This window comes from Solanum verrucosum, unplaced genomic scaffold (genome assembly GCF_900185275.1).
Source record: "Solanum verrucosum unplaced genomic scaffold, falcon-dt-bn FXZP01000268.1, whole genome shotgun sequence".
NCBI lineage: Eukaryota > Viridiplantae > Streptophyta > Magnoliopsida > Solanales > Solanaceae > Solanum > Solanum verrucosum.
This window is the reverse complement of record NW_026019957.1, coordinates 2,100,986-2,124,352: the sequence shown is the minus strand read 5'-3', so window position 1 is coordinate 2,124,352 and position 23,367 is coordinate 2,100,986. Positions and strand designations below refer to the sequence as shown.

General features: G+C 30.0%; 2 protein-coding genes across 2 annotated transcripts; one reads left to right on the top strand and one right to left on the bottom strand.

Annotated features, from left to right (window-relative positions):
* Window positions 1-4,701: 4,701 nt before the first annotated feature.
* On the bottom strand, window positions 4,702-7,365 carry LOC125814673 (ubiquinol oxidase 2, mitochondrial-like). The gene is made up of 4 exons (XM_049494144.1): window positions 6,937-7,365; window positions 6,612-6,740; window positions 5,409-5,897; window positions 4,702-4,761 (listed from the first exon to the last, which is right to left on the bottom strand). The coding sequence occupies exons 1-4, from the start codon at window positions 7,363-7,365 to the stop codon at window positions 4,702-4,704; spliced, it is 1,107 nt and encodes a 368-aa protein (XP_049350101.1).
* Window positions 7,366-14,399: 7,034 nt separating this feature from the next.
* Window positions 14,400-19,818, top strand: LOC125814651 (probable polyamine transporter At1g31830). Its single transcript, XM_049494124.1, has 2 exons — window positions 14,400-14,559; window positions 18,370-19,818. The coding sequence occupies exons 1-2, from the start codon at window positions 14,416-14,418 to the stop codon at window positions 19,816-19,818; spliced, it is 1,593 nt and encodes a 530-aa protein (XP_049350081.1). The 5' UTR covers window positions 14,400-14,415.
* The last annotated feature ends 3,549 nt before the right edge of the window (window positions 19,819-23,367 follow it).

The window sequence follows — 23,367 nt, the reverse complement described above, 5'->3', positions numbered from 1 at the left end:
ACATGTATTATAATGAAGCAAGAACAAACATACATCACACAACATGAAATCACAACCATCACCTACCTCAAACAAAACTTGAATCCCTTAAGAAACTTGATTCTTCCCTTTTCGGATTCGTTCCGCTTGTTCTTGGTCTACAAACAATCATAATAACAAGGAAATCAATAAACGATATCTAATTACCCAGATTAAAGCCAATACTATTAACCCTATATCAAACCCATGATCCCTATACCCAAACTAGGGCTTTTCCCACCATCCAAACAGTTCCAAAACCCTTCCCCAATAATAATCACCCAAGAAACTAAGTTCTACGGATTGAAAAATGGATTCGGGAAGTGAAAACCTTACCTTTAGCCTCAAGAATGGTAGAAAACTGTTAAGAAAACACTTGGGGTCGTCTCTTAGCTCTCAAAGTCGAAAAGTGCAGAATAAAACGATTTTGGAGTTTATTTCCGACTTAAGTCGCGTCTGTCTCGCCACAACGGTACTCACCCCGCTACAGCAGCCCCGCCCTAGCGGCACAAAATCCCGCCATAGCTGCTTGCACAGAACAGAGAGCTAAATAAAGAATTTCCAAACCCCCATTTCAGAACACACCTTCATCACATGACACTCAGAAACTACCCTCTCACGCTAAGGTCGATTTCGAGAGTTCTGCTAGCCCGAATTCAATTTCGTAAAGTCGTACGGGTTCCTTAACGTCTTAACTATCTATTCATATGATCGAATTCATAATTAGATCTCCCAATTGTTACCAAATTTCTCTAAACCTCACTAACTCCGATTTCGTCCAAATCTGGATTAGGTTGGGAAATTCCAAGTTACTATGAAAAAATTTTCCGGCCCAAAACTTTTCCCTAATGGATTTTCTATAACGACGGAAGCCGGTCGTTACAGGTAATTCATTTTTTGGGTCTTAATATGTCATAGTATGTTATTTATTCTATTTTCTTTATTATTTTAAAAATTTAAAATAATAATTATTTAAAAATAATTTTTTTTATGTTAAACAATAGTTAAAATGAAACGAATGAAGTAATTAACTGAAGTGAGGCTTGAAGCAAATATTTCATCATCATTACAAACTTAAAATGTAAAACAAATAAGATTAATGAAAACTACTATACTATATATGTGAAAAAGAAAGATATGACTCATTATTAGAACCCTTAAAAGCAAATATTTTTCTTTTCGTAAATCATTTTTTTCATTAGAAGCAAAGTTATCCAACACTATTTTTTATTTAAAGATTCATTAATGCCCTTTTGTTCTGAGCCATTTGAGTATTAAATCCAAAAAATAGATCTACAATAAAATTAACCTCATTATTCATCACAACCTTTCTCAAACCCCAAATTGATAGAGTTTAACTAATATCCATCGATTTTGATTTAAATATATTTTACATCATTTCGTTACTTTACCAATTTTAGCAGGTAAGTTGTTGTATTTTGATTTAGATAATAAATCTCACTTTTTTTTGACGATTTAAGCCGTTTCGAGTGACATCATGACAACAACAATAACATATTAAGTGAGATCCCACAGGTGAGGTTTGGGGAGGATAGAATATACATAGACCTTACTACTACCTCATGAATGTTTTTGAATACTATTTATGCATATATATAACTTAAACTCTGAATTTGTTCTTTTTTTTTTCTTTTTAATTTGTATATATGGCCAAAGGGCCTTCTCCATTGATCCCTCTTCTCCTTGTACTCACTTTAGTGTTACTTCTTTATGGTCATAGTCTTATAATAAACACTATTTCACTAGCAAAATATTTAAATTTTACTTTTTTCATTTTAATCCCTCTTTTAGCTATCTTTTTACTTCACAATACAACTCAATCAATCATACTACCTGTTTCTTTCATACTCTTATCGTATACATTTTCAAAAATCCTTATTGTCCCTCTTGTATTGGTCATTATAATATATTTTGCGAGTTTTTATTTACCTTCTTTCCAAGAGAGTCGTTATCAACAAAGTCATGTTTATGGATATGAAGATGAGTTCGGAGGATGGGGATGGTTGCTTCTTGTTTTGATCATTTTAGTTTGTCAAGTTATGTCTTTCAAGACAGAAGAAAATGCTTGGGGTGTTGTAGTGGTAGTTATGATTTTCTTCTTATACAATTGTTTTAGTGACTAAAAATTAAAGTCACTAGATTTAATACAATATAGAGAATTTTAATATGATTTACTTATTTTAATTTATCATAATAGATAATCTATTATATTGTATAGGCTATTAATACATTTTATATATGTATGAATACTTGTAGTTATGACCATGTGAAACTTCACTATGATATCGCATTTAATCGAAGGGATTAAGTGAGTTATCTCGTTATAAAATTTGAAATTATATCTATCATGCATTTAATTAAAGATATTAGTTAGAGTAAGTTGGAGGTGAAAGTACTTAGAGAAGTAAATAGATGTTGCATATGAAGGAACAAAAAGTAATGAAATATTGAGTTAGCATTGGTCCAAATAAGGATCGATGAGTTAGCTTCACACAAAAGAAATTCAATATTATCCTGTCATTTAAAAGATAATTATAAATTTAATAAAATAAAAGGTATTTTTCTCCTTTTGTAGACCTACTAAGAAGTTTCAAATACAATTTCCCAAATCCTTTTGATTAATGCAAAAATTAACTATTTTGTAGAATCACATAAGAGAAATGTATTTAAGTCTTATTTTCAAGTTTTCAATGTTTTCTATTAATAATTTTTCAAATTACATTTATTTTTTTGCCCTCCGTGTAATTCCTTATTTAACCACTAGAAAACTACCACCTCGATCAAAATGTTGCTATTAATATTTATAAACTTATTTTTTCTTTTATTTATTATTATTATAATAATAATTATTATATGAATTATTATTATTATTATTATTATTATTATTATGAATTATTATTATTATTATTATTATTATTATTATTATTATTATTATGAATTATTATTATTATTATTATTATGAATTATTATTATTATGAATTATTATTATTATTATTATTATTATTATTATTATTATTATTATTATTATTATTATTATTATGATTATTATTATTATTCACGAAACCTCAGGTGGACATCTAACTCCTATATTCTTCATGAAAGTTCCAATCACTTTTTAAAAATTTAATTCAGTTTCTCAAGTTTTTATAGAAATATTTTAAAAATTTTAGATTAAATTATTTATAATTTTAAATTAGTAAATGATTTTTTCATAACAAGATCTAAGATAATTAATTACAAACACATGACTAACCTCTTCTTAGTTTAAATTTATCTTTTTGTTATTATAAATAAATATTACTACCATATGTTTGTTAGGAAGTTGAAGGATAGGTGGCTCATAAAAATACTACAAGGTAAATAACAAGTATGAAAAAAAGCGAAACCAATTTTTTGCATATGTATAAATAAAATACTATTATATTTCTATAAAATAGAAGATATAGTCTCAATATTAGTGCTATTTGTCATTAAATTTAAAGATAAGGACAATTTAGTCATTGATGTTATGCATTTTAGGATATAAACTTGACTTATATTTTGTTTTTGAATAGACACGTAATCACTCTCTTTGATCTCTATCATTGATCGCATCTTCTCTGCTCTATTAAACAAAAGAAAAGAAAAGCAGTAAATCATTTTCCTTTTTCCAATCAAAGGCAGAAGTTAGCTGATCAAGAACTTGAAAATCCGAATTTAATCTCAGTTTTATACAATGACAAAGTATAAAGCCTAAACTATTGTTTAATCTCAATTTTTACCTTTAAATATATTGTTTAGGGCTTTATATTACAACTTTTTGTTAAAGATTATATTTTTATGTGATTAAATCAATTATATTTGAGTTTGATTTTGTCCGAAAAGTTAGGTGAGGTTAAAGTTATTTGTTGATTTACATGTGGCGTAGATGTTAAGTGTGAGTTTATTTTGTTGATCGCAAATTTCTTGAAATTAGGAATTATGGATTTTGCAAACAATGTTTAGTGTGTGGTTGATCCTAATATGGAACATGATTCTAAAAATATTTCTATTGATGATTTTGATAATCACATTTTTTTGTTGAAACTTTACTAAAACTTATTTTATGAATAGGTAGCCTAAGTTATCGAATATATGTTTCTTTTTTCATGAAATAAATATGTGCAACTCTTTTTCCAAAAATACCTTTGGACTAAATTAACACAATGTCATCCAATTGTTTAAAATATATATCAAACTATATAATTACGAAAGGCATACATATATAATTTTGTAAGGCATACATCAAAATCTGATTTATTGATAGTATTATGATAGAAGAAGAGATTAGTTGAAGTATTAGATTATAGATCTTTTGATATTACACTCGACATAAAACTCCAAGCAAAATCATTGCACGCAGGTTTAGAAGAAAATATCATCTAAAAAAATAAAATAATGAATGAGATTATACATTATTGATAAAACGAACATCTTTGTAGTAGATTAACCAAAAAAAAAAAGATATCAATATTTTGACGAAAGAAGTTATTCCCAATCATTGATCCTCTCTTATTATTATAATAACGTCATTATTTTATTAATGTTTCAATAACTACACTGAATAATATTTATTAATAATGTTAGACAAAAAACTTTACGAAGTTTTATTTTAGAGTATAATATTAGTACCAAATTGTTGTCTCAGTGATACCCAAGTGGAGCTGGACAGTCCTTCAGTTCTTGTCCATGGTAATAAATATCCTGCCATCAATTCCCACAAGAATTCACTTAATTCAACCCTAAACAATATTTAATTTATGCAAGAATTATACTAATATTAGAATTTTCTATGATACAAATTTTGTATGTCTTATTTTTTAGGTAACTAGGTCCACTTATTGTGGATAGTTATTTATTGAAGGTTATAAAAAATCAATTCATTCTCTAGTAATTCTATCCAAGTTTAAACGGGTGAAATTGTGGACTCTATTGACTTGATCCAACGAGTTGAGCCTCAAATAACTCATTGAAATATAAATGGTAAAAACGGGTTGAAGTAGTGTAACTATAAATAGGTCAATTGCAATTGAAACCCAAACATATGAATCGAAAAATATGTAAATACAAAAAAAATGTTGAGCTTTACATCCCTTTTTCGAAAAGAAAAGCAAAAAAAGAGAGGGGCTGAATCATGCAGAGCAATTACGTTATGACTTGTTACTAATTGACTCAATTTATTTTTATCTTAGTAAAAATTTTGCGTGTTGAATTATTGACCTATTTAATGATTTGACTTGTTTTTAAACGTTCAAGTTTGAATCAAGTCATCCTCGTAATACATCTACCTATTTTTTCAAGAATCAAATAGTACTCAAAGACTGAAATTTTTTACCATGCTTAGTCCTTACCGATGCAAAGTGGTTGACATCGCGATGATGAGCCTCATCCGCCCTAACCACCATGACAACATCTTTAAGAGTCGCGTCTTGCGTCAAACGCCAATAATCAATAGCAATAGCCGGTGCAGCTACATTTTCAATATTTCCCTCATCTAATTCTTTAAGAAATTGAGTGTAGGAATGAATAGCTTCTTCTTCTAAGTAACCAACAATTCGATGTGCCAATTTTGGTGACAAAATATAGGTCATAAAATAAACATTGAAGAATATGCCTTGTATTATTAAGACAAGTGCACGTTCATACCATTTTGGTTTTGATAATTCCATGAATGTCATTAAGTGCATTCTTTCATTTTCTGCTTCTTCTAATAGTGCTTTGATCCAACCACCACTGTGCTCGAATCTCCTTAAAGATTTACAATGTAACAACATTCCTCCTACCATGCCGGGGACTGCCGCCACAGTTTCCAACATCATTGCACGACAACCATACCTCTTCTGTAGCATATTATAATTATAAATCGACTAAAATTTGTTTATATAAGATTAAATATTAAAAAAATTGATATGATATATTTATTTTATAAAATAACCGTTCAAACCCATACTATTGACTTTTGGTGTCAATAGGGCCGGGCCGACCCAATCCAACCCAACCCATTGAAGTGCGGCTCTACTAATAGGTTGGGGGTTGGACTAGATAAAAGTTTAGTGGGCTGGGCTGGGACAAAAAACTAGTGTCCGACCCGGCCCAAAACCCATTAAGAGATTAACAAGGTTATTTGGTTGGTTTTTTTTGTTTTTTCTTTTTCTTACTAAATTACTAAAATTAACATCGACATAAGTTACTTGAAACTATTTAATATTGAAATATATTGATAAATGCTCATTAAAATTTATAAATCGAAAGATTAAAATCCATACTAATTTGTTTTTTTTTTTTTGGGGATGTAAATTGTAACTTGTAAGTGATAAATGATGATCGGCGATCCACATAGATCTTCAAAAATACGCAAAATCACATAAATTAAACAAACTAGCATAAAGTTATGATCGTTTAAAATTTGTCAATGACAACTTCTGACATGGGATATATTGTTATTATTATTGAATTTTCATGTCAAATATGAATGAATATCCTAAGAAAGTACGTTAACAACCTCATATCTACTTAGGATCGCTCGCTCTTATTAGATAGACAACAAAATTTACCTGAAAAAATAAGTCCGTGGGTACCCTAAGGGCCTTGACAGTCCAATAAGCCACTTTATCCAACAATGTAATAGGCTCATGGTGTTTTTTCATATCAATCGATAAATCTGCCTTGTATGTCTCCCATGGCTATATTCAAAATCCATCAAAAAAAAAATATTTAAAAAATCTATGTATTAAAAGTGTCAAATTTTACATGATTAAATAACATTAAAATTAAATATGCATAGGTCAAATGTTCACATATGACATATATACAAGGACTTAAGCGTATAGTACTTATATTTCTAAGAAATTTAATTCGATAAAAATAAAACGTACGTACCATAAAGCAATTCCACTTCCATGGTGTACCATCTTCTTTTGTAACCTTAGGGGGTTGAATACCCCAATAGCTAACGATACCTTTATTATTATTATTATTTCCACCACTACTAAGAGCGGTGGCGTTGACTTCGCCACCGCTCTGATCAGCATTTCTTTGACTATTTTGTTCTTCATTTTTCTCCTTGTCCCTCAAATTCATTGTACTTGTGTTGTTATGCGAATTCATAGTTGAAAAGTACTTAACATATGTCACCATCGTCTTTTCGAAACCCTTAATAGAATTTCCATGCAAGAAATTGAATGATGCACCGGTAACAACTCCCTTTCCGGCTTCATTTCCGGCCACCGGACATATAATTGAATAGTAACGTGGACCAATGTGAGACATCATAGAACGCGCCAACCTCGATGCGCCACGTGTAATCATCTTTGTTATTTGAACTAATTTAAATTAAAGTGAAATTAATTGAAGAATTGCAATAAGTTTGGATAGTAACTTGGAGAATAAGGCAAAGTTTAAGACACTTGTTTATAAACAAAAAAGGGTTTAAGACACTTGTTTATATAGGGTTTGTAATTACTTTTTGGTGTTTCAATCTATTTGTCCTATTTTTTTTTATAGTCCGTTACCAAAAAAAATACATACTATCTTTAGTAGGTAATTATTTAATTTTAATGTACCACATGACATCTTTAAGGCCACAAGATTAAATGATCAATTTTTCATATAATATGTTTGCGACTATAATATTAAGATATGTTAATATATTTAATAGTATATTTTTAATTTAAGATCACAAGATTTAAAAATATTTTAAACGTGTGAAACTTTGTCTCATACTAAAATAGAATTAACAAATTGAAACAGGAAAAATAACATTATTTTATTAAAAAAATATTATAAGGTACATTTAAGCTTCAAATTAAGGCGGTGGAAAACGATGTCTTATTTACTTGTGATTTCTAGACATAACTAGAGAAATCGTAGTTGACTAAACTTTTCTCCCTTAGAATTAAATGACAAAAGTTAAAGTCCAACTTTTTTTTTTGTTTTGGTAGGGGCAAGTAATTGAGAGTTTAATTATTTGTATCTTCGTTGGAGTTTGATTATTCTGAATTCATGCGATATAAAGGTTTTATTTGAGAAAAAAATGCTTTCTACAAAGGATTCTTTCATATCTAGGGTTTAAACTCAAAATCTTTAACTAGAACAGAGTAACTCCATCTACTACACCTTATTCGCGGATGGAAAAGGACTTTTGTACTTAATAAGTGTGGAAATAATTTAGCCACGAAGTAATTGTAGAGTCCACCACTAGAAACTTCCCCTCGATTGTTCTACTTTCTAGAATAACGAAAAATTAATATGGACATGAAATCATTTGTAGCTTTAATTGAGTTTTTTATTTATTTATTATATGTATTTAATTAATATGTATAAACATAAAATTTTGAAAATATTATATATAATTTAGATGAAGATTATAAAAAGTGAAAATGGAGTAGGTTTGGAGTGGTGAGAATGGGCTATAAATGGAGATAACGTAAAAATGAGTTGTGTTGAAGGGTGGAGAGGATGTAGTTAATATAGAATGTCACTTGTGAAATTTGTTTTTTAATTTCACTAGAAAGTGATCATTTTTTTCATTTTTAAGAAACATAGTTTCCAAAAGAATACAGTTTCAACTAGCTTATCGAGAACATAACCGTAGCTAAGAAGTTATGAATGATACATATTATAGTACAAAATTACTATGTGGGAATGAATCATCTAGTATTCTTGTTCTCTCACCATATTAGTAGTTATAGTATTATTGGAATAGTTTCTTGTTTTTCGATTTTTGTTATTATCTGTTGTTTTTTACTTCGACTATCATATTGTTTTGTTGTAGTACTATTGCTCTATTATTATCTATTTATTTCTTGTAGTTTCCATTTTTTTTTTTGAATTACTTTCTTTAGCCGATCAAGGGTCAATCAGAAATAACTTATCTATCTCTGAGATAAGGGTAACATTTGTGTAATTTTACCTTCCTCAAACCAAACACACCTAATAAGTGTACTTTTTAAAAGGTTTATACGTCCTTACATACTATAAAAGGAGTGCAATTGGTGAATACTCATGGAATATCAGTATATAGGTTGATTATATTTGACCCACTTTTAAATAATTAGATAATCAACTCATCTTATAAAATGGATAGAATCGAGTAAATAATCATAAATTTTACTATCTCTATCCGAAACTATAATTTCTCAAGAATTACATTTGGCCAACTTTAAAAATAGAGGCAAAATCTAAAAATGGTAACCTAAAAAGTGTGACATTTGAAAAATCAGCCTTAAATACGAATTAATTAAGGCCCAATTCTGCTTGGGTTAAATTATATAGTTGGGCTTCACTTGATTAGTAGTAGGCTAGCCATTCATGATAAGCTATTGGTCGATCGGTCAAAATAATTATAATTACTAGTTGAAGTATATAAAAATTATATATTAAGTATGTACTATATTTATATTATAAATTAATTATATGTATATAATATATATTTTTATATATTATTTTGATGTATGACTCTAGGATATAAAGCCTCACACACAATTACTTGCACTAGATTAAGAGTTTTGTACAAGCCTTTCAATTACCGCATTATAGTTACAATCGCTAGTCAAATATATAAAAATTATACATTCAATGTAAATTTATACACAATAAAAAATTAAATCTAATCATAAAATTTAATTACTTTTGACTTTTAGCTAATTTGTTGAGCATATACACATGGCTTTAATTTGTTCTTCATGCAATTTAGTCGTCAAATGTAAGTATAGTACTTTAAGCACAAAAATCATATGATCATCAAATTAAAATATTTAAGCATGTAGATTTGAATTTGCGCATACACTTTATCACTTAATCATGGTTAACTAATGCATGTTTCATTTTATTAAATTACATAATGACGATAAAATTAATTATTCAAATATCGGAGTATTTATCCATTGAAAATGTAGCTTTCACCTAATAACAACAAAAGGAGGAAAAAATAAGTGCTAAAACCTAGAAGTAATAATAATAATAATAATAATAATAATAATAATAATAATAATAATAATGCATGATTCACAATGGAGGCTCTTTTTCTTCTTCTTTTTTCCGTTCGGTGTCCGGTGTCCATGTTTGAGTCTGACTAAATTCGAATTCATGTTGGAAGTTGGAGGGTAAAGTGCTCCCTAACAAAGACGACTCCGTACCTAGAGGACTCGAATCTGAGACCTCTTATTAAGGATGAACGAGTACTTACCACCCCACCGTAAAGAAGGCTCTTAGTACTCAACAATTGAATTCCTTTTTTTACATCAATTAAATCTTCTTTAATTTCTTCTTATTCTTCTTATGTTGTCCTCTAACTTTTTGACAAAATTATGAAAGCTTTTTCTAATTGTGTTTTGGCTTTATGGATATATGAAGTGCTAAGAATCTTCAAAAAGCTTTAAAAAAAGTCACGCGTGGGATGAATGAATTAACACTAAAATAAAACTTGTTGCCCTACCACCCCCACCCCCACCCACCGCACCCCCAAAAAGGAAAAAAAATATGGAATTTGAAAAAATGTTAATCATGTTAACCTCCTTTTTTGTTCATTAATGTTATGATGAGTGACATTTCTCTAAAGTATATAATGTTTATAAATTAATATTAGGTATCTTGAAATAAAATACAATATTTAGGTCTTGTTCATAGGTCGATTCATGATTTGAAATTTATGAATTTTATAGCAAGCAATTTTAAGTTGACATATAATAATAGTTGGATTGACAGTTAATTAAATAGATATTCAGTAAATTTCTTAATTGGGCAAAGTGTTTTTGAATTCATGTAAGCACATGGATTACATTGTAAATCCGCTTGGTGAATATACATGTAAATGTAATTAAGTTTGTGTAATTTTTTAAGAAATGTTTATGAAGTATTAATTAGTATGTTAGGATGCACTAAACATATATAAATTGATAATACTTAATATCAAACACAGAAATATCCTTAATGGTGTTTCTGATTTATAAAATATATCTATTAGAAGTAATTTTGATTTATATAAACAATATTTTTCTTATCCACATAATTTTCGAACAAAGAATGTTTAAGTCACCAGTAATCACCCTTCAAAACTATTTTTGTAAAATAAAAATTTCTTCAAAGCATGTCTCATCGAAGCAGATTAGAAAAGGAAATATAAAAATATAAAAGTAAGTAACATAGAAAAGAACAATAACAACAATAGATAATATGATAATCGAAAAATATCTATTTTTAGATCTTGGAAAAAATGTGTTGAATAGCATGCCATTTTTAGTGAATATGCAAAAGCAAAAGTTGGTCAATATTATGCAATTTGGATTGACTAATCACAAAAATATAGAACAAAGTACTCTAGGTGCTTGCATTTCATATGGGTCATATCTATTTGTGTTCTTCAACATGTGCACAAATATTTAATTACTAATAATACTTAATATTTCTTATTTTACAAGGAAAAAAAACATGTAATATAGGTATGTCTAGACTTTTTGTGGTGGGTTTTGAATATTTAACAGATTTAATTAATAATTAAAAGAAGAATGTAGTAGCCATTCTTTTAACACATGTTTACAAACGTAGATGTGTTATTTTTTAATATGACTTTGGACAATTCTCATCATATAAACTAATTTTTCGAATTAGCTTGAGCATAATGCCTTTTATTTTGTCATGATATTTATTTTTATTTTTGATCTACTCAATATTGGGCTCATATTATATTATTCACGCTTCATATATTAATTCTGAATATCAAAATCGATGCTTGTATTATTAAGAGAGTTCCACATTGATCAATAAAACGAGTCGTTATTATTAATTTTTAGACAATTCTCATATCATGAGCCAACTTTTATGATTAAAAAGTCCATTTCCTTTATACATTGAAGAAGAGCTTTCTAAGAAACAAGATCATTTTAAAAAAACATCTAAAAAAGAAAGACATGTTGTCCCTTGGGAAGAAATTGTTCAAACATAATCCTTTATAATTTGAAAGAAAATAATCCTCCAATAAATATATATATATATATATATATATATATATATATATATATATATAGCATCACAATGGACTCTTTTCTTACTTTTCGAGAAGGCAATATTTGGATTGGCTCAGAATTTATCGAAATCCTCCCTATCAATTTTTATTTTTTTTGTGAACATATAATAGACGTCGAATATCATTACTAAAAATCTTATATGAGATTTGGTTGGTAAGAGTAGGTAGAAGGCATTTGCACAAAATACTCAAAAGGGGGGAAAAGTGGAGAGGTAAAAAGCACAAAAAATTGCTAAGTTTGATAATCCTAACAAAAACTAATACTTTGAGAGTTCACAAAACTATATATATATTTGAGAGTTCAAGATGTGAGAAATTTATTTAAGATCACAGGAGAGATTATATTATAAGATATAAAATATAAACATAATTTTAAATTAAACCAAACATACTTCTAATCATAGGCAAAATTATGATAATTGTATGAATTCTGAATTTTTAAATCACGATTTTAAATAAGAATAACTAAGTTGTAGATTTAATATGTGAATAAATTAATAAATTCCTTTATGATTTCCAGGTAACTTCAAAATAAAGCATCATTCCCACATGTTTATACATTTATTATTAATTAAATTAATTTCCAAAAACACCCCACCCACCACGCCCACATTTAGAGAAAATAGACAACCATACAGCTTGATCATGATGGGGTTGGTTCAAATTTCAGTTCACATATAACATATATTATTTAAATTATTATTATAAAAATAAAAAGAGAAACATCAAATAAATAAATTATTATTGGATTTGGAATTCCCAAATACATGAATACATCTGATAATGACTACTGTGCCTTTGACTTCTTGCCTCTATTTTGAACACAAGAAAGAAAGCATGACACACCTTTCCAATTTTGTTAATATAATATTATAATTGTGGTATAAATAATTACGAGATTGCTAACTTCAAAACTAAAAGTTCAATCAAATGTGGATAAATAGTCATTTTTATTCTAGAATTATTATCTTTTATCCTAGGTAGCTTATCTCGCGAATCAAACAATTCTTCAATTAGGGGTATAATTAAAGCGTAGAAAGTGAGTTCGACAGAATCTAATAATTTTAGGGAAAATTACACGGATAAGCAAATATATACTGGTTAATTAGCTAATATAGTTATAATTTGAATTAATTACTGCACGCACCTTAATTTTAGTTATAATTATGTGCGCCTCTCTCCTCTCTTTCTCTCTCTCGCCTCTCTTCTCGCTTTATACATATACAAATACAAATACAAATTATTCATATGCATATAGATAATTGCAATCGCCTCTCTCCATTCTCTGCGCTCTCTAGCTCGTCTCTCTCCTCCCTCTCTCAATCTCGTTCGCCAGATATACAAATACATATGTATATCAGTTACATATATATAATTATCTGACAGATATACATATACAATTCGACAGATATACATATACAATTCGACAAATATACATATATAACTCGCCTCTCTTCCCTCTCCTATTCTCGCTCGCCTCTCTCCTCCCTCTAACATGTAGCTACGAATCTTAATTAGCAAACTATAGCTATGAAGCCTAATTAAAATTATTTTAGTGGCTATTTGTAAAAGTTGCCCATAATTTTAGGTCAAAGCTTATCTTGTGTTAAGAAATTTAATATGTATAAATTATTAATATAAAAATTGATAATTCAAAAAGAAATCAATTTAAAATATAAAAGCTTCAAATCCTATTTCGCCTTTACCTTTTATGACACGTTTTTAGTAATTCAAAAAGACTAAATAACTGAATTCATAAGCTTTAACTATTGCTTCGCCTTGTCTTTAATGGCATATCTTTAATAACTCAAAATAACTAAAATTTTGAATTCATAAGCTTCAAATTACTACTTTTTTTTAATGACAAGCCTTTTATTTAAAAGACTTAAAATCCTGAATTCATACGCCTTAAATCTTATTTTATCTCTATTTTTAATGACATGTCTTTAATTAATAACTCAAAAGACTAAATTCTGAATTCATAAACTTCAAATCTTAATTTCACAGTTATCTTTAATAAGTAAGTCTATTTAGCCACATTAATGTCATAATATATTTAAAAATGGACAAACCCCATCAACTAAACTATTTAAACAACACTCACGTTCTTCCTAATCACTCACTCTATATAAGTCTCACCTTCTTATCATCACCCACAACCCTCTCCAATTTTCTTCTTTTAAGTCTTATTATTATTATTATTATTCCATCAAAACATGAAAATATCACAAAATCCTTCACCTTTCTCTCTATTTTAATTTTAATTTATTTCACTTCTTAACTAAGGAATTTTTTTTTTTTTCTTCTTCTCCTATTTTGTAATTTTTTTAAAAATAATGACAACAAAATCAGAAACAAAATCCTCCATTGAAGTTGCCAATGCTCAACAACAAGTAGCAGTAGCTGAAAAAAAAACATCTGCTCTTTCTTCCCCTACAACAGCACAAAATGATAAATTTGTGCAGAATGGTGATGATCAGGTGATTAATTAATGAATTTATATATATACTGATAGCGTAAAAAATATTTTTCATTTTCCACTATAAATATTATTCAACGTGTTCCAATAAATAACTGTCTTATTTTTCAAGTTACTAATCGTACTGACGGTTACGAATCGTTACCCTAAAAAATGGCTAAATTCTTACTTTTCTTTGTTCATTTTTTTCATGTGATGAGTGAGAGGTGGAGTCAGGATGTCATAAGAGGTTTAGAATTCCATCTTTTTTCGTCAAAAGATTATCTCAATTCTTTTATATATATATATATATATATATATATATAAACTAAATTTCTCCTTTCGTTTACTTTTATGTGTTTACTATATAAAAGATAAATATTTATTTTTACTAATTCAACTTAAAATTAAGATTTTAAAATGTTGATTAATTTAATTCACCTTGATATGTCTACTAACTAAAGGGTGGTATAGTATGTGTTAGTTATACTTTATGTGTATTTTATTTATTTTAATATTTGGGGTTAAATGAAGACGTGTTGATATCATAAAGATAAGAGTTGTTCATTTAAGCACATTTGACTGTCACTTTAGCTATTTTTATCTCCATTAAAAATAATAAATAGAACACATAATAAAATTAAATTGATTGTTTTATCTTAAATTGAACGCACTCTACTTTAATGTAAGGATATACTTGAAAATAATTGTTTCATTTTAATTTTTCCCTGAATTCCAAAATGATTAATTATTTGGAACAAAGTTTTTAAAGCTATAGTAATAGCTAAAATGAGATGGAGGGAATATAAATTTTACAAAACTTAACCAATATGTAACGTATAATTAATGAAGTAGAAAAATCAAAATTATTATTAACGGAGTTCAAAAATATAAAAACATAAATATATAAATAATTAATAAAACTCAACATCTATATATATACTTGTCTAGTGTTCGAATGAATCCATTAATTACCCCTACCTGACTTCACCTTGAATCAATATATAATTACGGTATAATATGTGAATAATTAATATATATATATACACAAATTACACATTGTTTAGAAACTTATTAAATATTTATTTATTCATTAAGAGTTTTTCTAATTTAACTTAACATTATTATGTTACTTTGTGTTGTGTGTTTTTGTTGAATGTTATGGGATTTGGTGGGGTTTATATGTTGGTTGGAAAATAAAAAAGAGTATTTTCTGCACGCCACAATGAGTGCACTAATTTTAAATAATAATTATCTTTGAATTTTGATGGAAAAAAGAAAGAAAAGAAAACACACATGCAAAGACATATATTATTATAACAAATAATTGACGCATGCTTAACTTAGTTTACTTTATATAATAATCATGACAACAAATATAACTACTCTCCGTATTTTAATAAAAATAAAATGTGCCCTGAAATAAATATCGCTTTAAATAATTCTTGTTTTAAACTACACTCTTATATTAAATAATTAACTAGTTCTTCTTAAATATATGATCATTAATGAAAAATATCAATAGTGAACTAATTGATGGGTTAATGAAAACAGTGTTCAGTTTTCGAGAAACATCTAATAAATAGAGATAATTTTAGTAAATTATACCTTGTGTTGAACATTTTTCTTAATGAACCTGACATGAAGTAAACCAACACTTGTTTTGTGACGATGAGAGTATATAAATAGTGTAGTTGTTATTATCAAGAAAAGAGGGAAGGTATTTATAATTTTCATAAACTAGAAGAGGGAAGGTATTTATAATTTTCATAAACTAGAAGAGGGAGAGTTTTAATTAGTACAATAAGTTCTTTGTTTATTGTTGGTTTTTACAAATTACTTTTGAAAAAGATTATTAAAATTGTTTTACTAAATTAAGCTACAAAAGCACTTGAGAATAATTATTACATATGTTTCTTTTCTTAGTTACAATGTAAAAACTTGGTGTCTTATTGTCTTAATTATACATAAATAGCTTTAAGGAGAGAATGATGAAGTTTCATGGTGTTGAGAACACTAGGGGCCTCTGATGTCTCTTTTTTTTTTAAAAAAAAGTTGGAGTGCCAAAATTTTAGTATCTAAATTGTGGTATAAAATATATTGACATACTATATAAACAAACATTAAATTTAGCCTCTGACAAATAAATACTTTAATTTTGAGAGTGTACGTACTTCTAATCACCTTAACTTGATCTTGATTGTGAACTAACTCGTCTCTGTTGTATCTTGTAGACACCCATAATACATAATTTTGAAGGTGTTAAATAATTATTTTGTTAGTTAAATTGTTCATCTAACAGAGTGAAAATGAGTTGAAACGTTTAATATACTCACATGCACTCTAAAAGTTAAAATGTTTACCAGCCTACGGAAGTCAAGTATAAATATATGTTTATGTATTAAGTCAAGTTAATGACGGCATAAGCTCAAAGCGGACACATAAAATATTTTTAAAAATTCCATTTTACCTCTACTTTTTCTCTTAATTTCAAAATCTCCAATAATCTTTCCTTTCATCTCTACTTTATCATTTTTAAAAATAATTAACTAACTTAAAGTCTGTGACTTTACACAAATTTGATAATAAAAAATAAATATAAAAGCCTAATAAATACATTTTTTTAAAAAGACAAAAAGTGAAAAAAAACAAAAAAATATTGTAGTGGGGTGACTGTGTTTGTGAGTGTACTTGGCAGAACAACAACAAAGTGTTGCAGAACAAAATACCATGAAAATATTCACTACTCATAGAATTTATCAAAATAGAATATATGTTTTCTCTCAACTTTCTACAATTTTTTTAAAATCTCAGCAAAGAACAGATTCAAGAACTAAAGTTGATGAGTTCAGTTTAGGTAAATTATTAAACTTCCATTTGTATAGCATAGTTTGAGTGGATATATGTTTTTTTCTTTTCTAATTGTTTTTTCCTACTTCTTGTTCAAGAATCTGATGACCCACTAAGCAATTTTGTATTTTTTGTTTGTCTTGCTTTTGTTTCTGTATAAAGATTTGATTTTTAGTGAAGAACTATGTCATAAGTTGGTAAAGTTTGCTCCTTTATTTGCTTTAGCTAAGATGATTCTTGGGAAGAGGTGATTAGATGGGATCTGACACAACTATAGCTTACCGAGGACATGACCTTAGATAGGAGTAACAACCTTTATTTGCTTTAGCATGATAATCAACATGACATGACACAACTATAACTTAGAGAGTACATAACCTTAGATAGGAGGTTACGGATTAGGATAGCAACCTTTATTTGCTTTAGCACGATATTCAACGGGACATGGCACAACTATAGTTTATCAAGGATATGACCTTAGATAGGAGCGTATGGAGAACATGGATTGCTTTAGCAAGATAATCACCAGGACATGTCACATCTGTAGCTTACTAAGAATATGACCTTAGATAAGAGCTTATGGAGTACACATATTAGGATAGAAAGTTAGTAAAGTACATTGAGTGTTATGTCACTTATCTTTTCATGCTAGTTATTGTAGTATTACTGTTGTAGCTTATTGTTATTCGATTTCTGTTACTTTTTATTGTTTCTTGTACCCCGATTATTGTCTTCTTTTGTTGTAGTTACTGTTCCTTTTGCGAATGTTTTGTCCTTCTTTCTTTTTTTTTTTTTTTTGGCCATGACTTCTTTCACTGTCCGAGGATCTATCGAAAAGAGTCACTCTATCTTCTAAGGTAGGGGCAAAATCAACGTAAACACTAGACATCACTTGTGGAATTTCACTGAGTATATATGTTGTTGTTGTTGTTTACTTAATTTCAATGAGATGGTAATGTTAAAGATTTGATTCTAAATGCAGAAAGTAAGGGACTTACCTCAAAGAGAAGCTACAATTCCAATGGGAGAGTGTAATAATGCAGAATACATAGAGATTAATGAAGTTGTTTCTTCTTCAAGAGCAAATAATGATAGGAAACTTTCTCTATTGCCTTTAGTTTTTCTCATTTTTTATGAAGTATCAGGTGGACCATTTGGTGTTGAAGACACTGTACAAGCAGCTGGTCCACTTCTTGCACTTGTTGGATTCTTAGTTTTCCCAATTATATGGAGTGTACCTGAGGCTCTTATAACAGCTGAATTAGGCACCATGTTCCCCGAAAATAGCGGATATGTTGTTTGGGTTTCATCTGCATTAGGTCCATACTGGGGATTTCAACAAGGTTGGGTGAAATGGTTGAGTGGAGTCATTGATAACGCTCTTTACCCAGTCTTGTTTCTTGATTATCTGAAATCAGGAGTTCCTGCATTAGGTGGTGGACTTCCTCGTGTTATCGCGGTCATAGGCATTACTGTGGTCCTTACTTACATGAACTATAGGGGTTTAACTATTGTTGGATGGGTTGCTGTTCTGCTCGGGATATTGTCGATTCTTCCTTTTGTTGTTATGGGGTTGATCTCGATTCCGAAACTAAGGCCCACGAGGTGGTTGGTGATGGATGTGCACAGTGTGGATTGGAACTTGTATCTAAACACTCTCTTTTGGAATCTGAATTATTGGGACTCTATAAGTACTCTAGTAGGAGAAGTACATAACCCGAAGAAAACTCTGCCTAAAGCTCTGTTTTATGCAGTGATTCTAGTCGTTTTATCGTACTTTTTCCCTCTATTAGTTGGTACTGGAGCTGTTCCACTTGAGCGTGACCTGTGGACAGATGGCTATTTCTCAGACATTGCGAAAATACTTGGTGGAGTGTGGCTAAGATGGTGGATTCAAGGGGCTGCTGCATTGTCAAATATGGGTACATTTGTAGCTGAAATGAGCAGCGACTCATTTCAGCTACTTGGTATGGCTGAGAGAGGGATGCTACCGGAGTTCTTTGCCAAAAGATCACGTCATGGAACACCTCTAGTCGGGATCCTCCTCTCAGCTTCAGGTGTGCTTTTACTATCATGGATGAGCTTTCAAGAGATTGTAGCTGCAGAAAACTTCTTGTATTGCTTTGGAATGATCTTGGAATTCATAGCATTCGTACGATTAAGGATAAAGTTTCCAAATGCATCGCGCCCTTTCAAGATACCTGGTGGAACAATCGGAGCCATTCTACTGTGTATGCCTCCAACCATACTCGTTTGTGTTGTTTTAGCGTTTTCAACCGTTAAAGTCATGATAATAAGCCTTGCTGCTATTGCAATTGGGTTGGTTATGCAACCTTGTCTTAAACACATTGAGAAGAAGAAATGGTTGAAGTTCTCCATTAGTCCTGACCTTCCTGATATTCATCGCGATAATGGAACATTACTTCATTGATTGTTTAGAGAAATAGACGATGATGATATGGTTCTCTTAAAAGTTACTCAATGTATGAAAATGTTTACACCCTCAATTATGATCTCTTTTTACTGTTATTCGTTATTTGCGTTATGAAAACTGCAGTAAACTGTAAAAGCAACATTCATCATGGATATCGAATTTACAATTTAAGCACATAAGACACAAAGCACAGGAATTAAAACTCTTTAATTCCTTCCCCTTTATGTAGCAATTCTACTACAAAGGAAAACTAAGCAATAACTATATTGCCCACTAAATCAACTAACTCTAGTTGATCTAGACTTTAAAAACCCACTCAAAACAAGACTAACTCTAGTTGACACTACTCTACCCACGAGAACATCAAAACAATGATGTAAAAAGGCTTGACCAAAACTTAGATGATTCGACTAACTAACTCTAGTTAATACGACTCAAACTAAATACTTAGACAAACAACCGATCTACTATCTTTTATAACTTAGGAGTAGATTTACAATTTAAGCACATAAGACACAACTCAAAATACAATAAAAACGCTTCAGCACTCTATCAGGTCCCTTTGTTGAGCATGAGCAGTGTTCTTCCATGAAGATGACCTTTTCTTGTTGAGCTTATGAATTGTTAGAAATTCACAACTTTGTTTGCCAAATCTTGAGTTTTTGTTTCGGAGAAGAGACTATATCAAATGGATACAAACCCCTAGGGACGACACCATTGGCTGAGAGCATGCTATTCTGAAAAGCTGTGCACCCACCATATCAGATGTGACAGCTTTTAGACAACTATCTTTTGACTTTTTCACGTACGCAGTCTTTCCGGGACCAGGTCCCTTTCTTTGTGAGTTCTTGAATAGACTTGCTAGCTCTCTCCTTTTTGAATGAATAATGTTGTTTGTTTATTGTTGTATCTATCAATCACTAACAAGAGTTTTGACCACTAAAACAAACAACCTCGTCCGCCCTTCTCGTTGGTGAAGTACGCTGCACTTTCTGCTTTACAGTTGTACACCACTTTGAATCTGGACGAGAGCACTCTGCCAGGGACCGAATCCCTGCATTTTGTGAGGACCATCAAAACACCTATAATATAACACTTCTACATCATTTCACCTACTCGATGAAAATATAATTACATACAGTGAAATTCTTTTATGAAAACTGCAGTACAAGCAACATTCATCATGGATATCGATATTCACTTCAAATTATAAGTTCGTGCTATAAATTTGAAAAAAATGACGTGCAAAGCCCTGTTTAGAGACTAGTCTTTATATAAGAAATATCATCTTCTAAATATGTTTCTCTTTGGCGATAGTGATATATAATGGACACTTTTCTGCTCGCAGATCACAATAACATCTTCTTCAGTCATCCTTCCGATCAACTCCAACAAAAAAATCGACATGCATTTGGAGACTTTAATTATTTAGTCCACCTTCCATTCTTGAAACCCCAACTTCCTAAATAAAAAATGTATACATGCAAAAGAAAAGATAAATAAGGAATAAATGATTATGCAGCTGATGTAGTAAAACGGGAATCAAAAGTTAAGAAGGAAAAGAATTTCTAGAAAAGAGAAGTATTCTGCGGTGTAAAGCATTGTCCCCTCTTGATGATCTTTGCATGAGACTGAAAAAATAAATTACATGCGTAGCTTCCGTTTTAATTGCTACTAGAAGCCAGATGTTTGATTGCCTTTGACAAGTATCAGTGAACTTTCAAAAATTCACATGCATATAGGCACCTAAGAGAAACCAAATTTCTCCCTTTTCTGTCAAATACAACCTACAAAACATACTGAACACAACTAAATTCTCTTGCAAATCGGTCTCATTTCCCCAAAATATCACACTGCTATACATGGAAGAAGAAACCAGGGAAGGTTGAATGCAAGACAAAGGTGGACCTGAAAATGCTAGTTGCACTTACAAAGGTGTTTGGCAACGTACGTGGGGCAAATGAGTGGCTAAAATCCATGATGATCAATCTTCGATAAGTTCGCATTCAAATCTTTCCACACTCCACCAAATCCTACATTTTCACCATTGTTGTCCTTTTCAACCTTTATGTTGATATCCGGTAATGGAAATGAAGCTTGCCCTGCAGAGAAGCAGTTGCTTTCGAAATCATTGTCACCATATTCAGTCTCTCTGGAACTCCAGTGTATGTCAAGCAGCTTAAGTCAATTGAATTCTAGGTTTGGTTTTTGGTGTGCACATGATCAGAAAAATTGAGTTGAGCCTTATTACCATAAAGTTTATATGGAAACAACATCGTAAGAAGTCTCAAAAGTACCGAGCCAAAGGCGAGGGCCACGGTTTCAGCCATCCATTTACCCTACGTACGTTAGAGAACATCCTTGTAGCTGTAACTAGCATTTCCAGGGCCACCTTTTCTTCACATGCAACCTTTCTTGAAAGTTGCTTGGTTGATTTTCTTCTTCCATGTATAGAAGTGTATCATTTTGGGAAAAGAGATGGATTTGCACGAGAATTGAGTTGAGTTGTTCAACATGTTTTAAGGGTTGTATTTGTAGTTAAAAAGGCAGAAAATAAAGGAATTTGATTTCTGCTATGTGTCTATATATATATGTGAACTTGTGAAATTCCCTAATACTTCTCAAAAGCAATCAAACATCTTCTTTATAGAGTATTTAACATGGAAGTTATGCATGCAAGTTTTTTTTTGGTCTCATGCAAAGGTCGCCAAGAATGGACAATGGTTTACACTTCTGAATAACAATGCAATGCCAAACTTAAAGACATGTGATATCTTTAAAAGAACAACAAAAGAGAACAACTTATCAATTCTATAAACAACACTAAAATGCAAAATGAACATAGGCTCACCTTCTCACTCTAATATCAATAAAAGGAGAGGATTTTTGAAAACATACCAGTAAATTCTACAAGTTGGGTTTGGAGAGGATGTAGCATACACAGGCTTTACCACCTCGTAGAGTTAGAGAGGTTGTTTCCCAAAGACCCTTGACTCAAAATACAGCAAATCTAGATATACAGAAAAAGAAAATAGTGAAGTAAACATAACGACTAATAAGAGAAGCAGTGCAAAGACTACAAGAACGAAATAAGAACCGAAACGCAATAAACAGATGATGATAGATATCAATAGCAAGAACAACAAGAATACAAAGCACATGGGTGAAATTACTGACCACAAAAGAGCAGCCGGATTCACACAACTGTGTATCCAAGAATTCTGCTAACAGTAACTTGGCGCTCAAGCATGGCATTTACCTGTTATACAGAATTACAGATGAATAGGAGAATTAGCACCAACATTCTGTCTCAAATCCAAATTTAAAGGAAAATCAATAATCATTCCATATTTACCACACAAAAAAATGCACAGACGCAATCAATGTACTAACAACTAGTAAACAAGAAGTGTCACTAGGCCTGTTGGTATGGTTCGAATCCCTTACCTTTGTAATCTCCTCCGTCAATTTCCCCTTCCCCTTCCCCTATTAACACCTCAACAAAGTAAGTACATCATAAGATGGACTAAATTTGAGCCTACACAT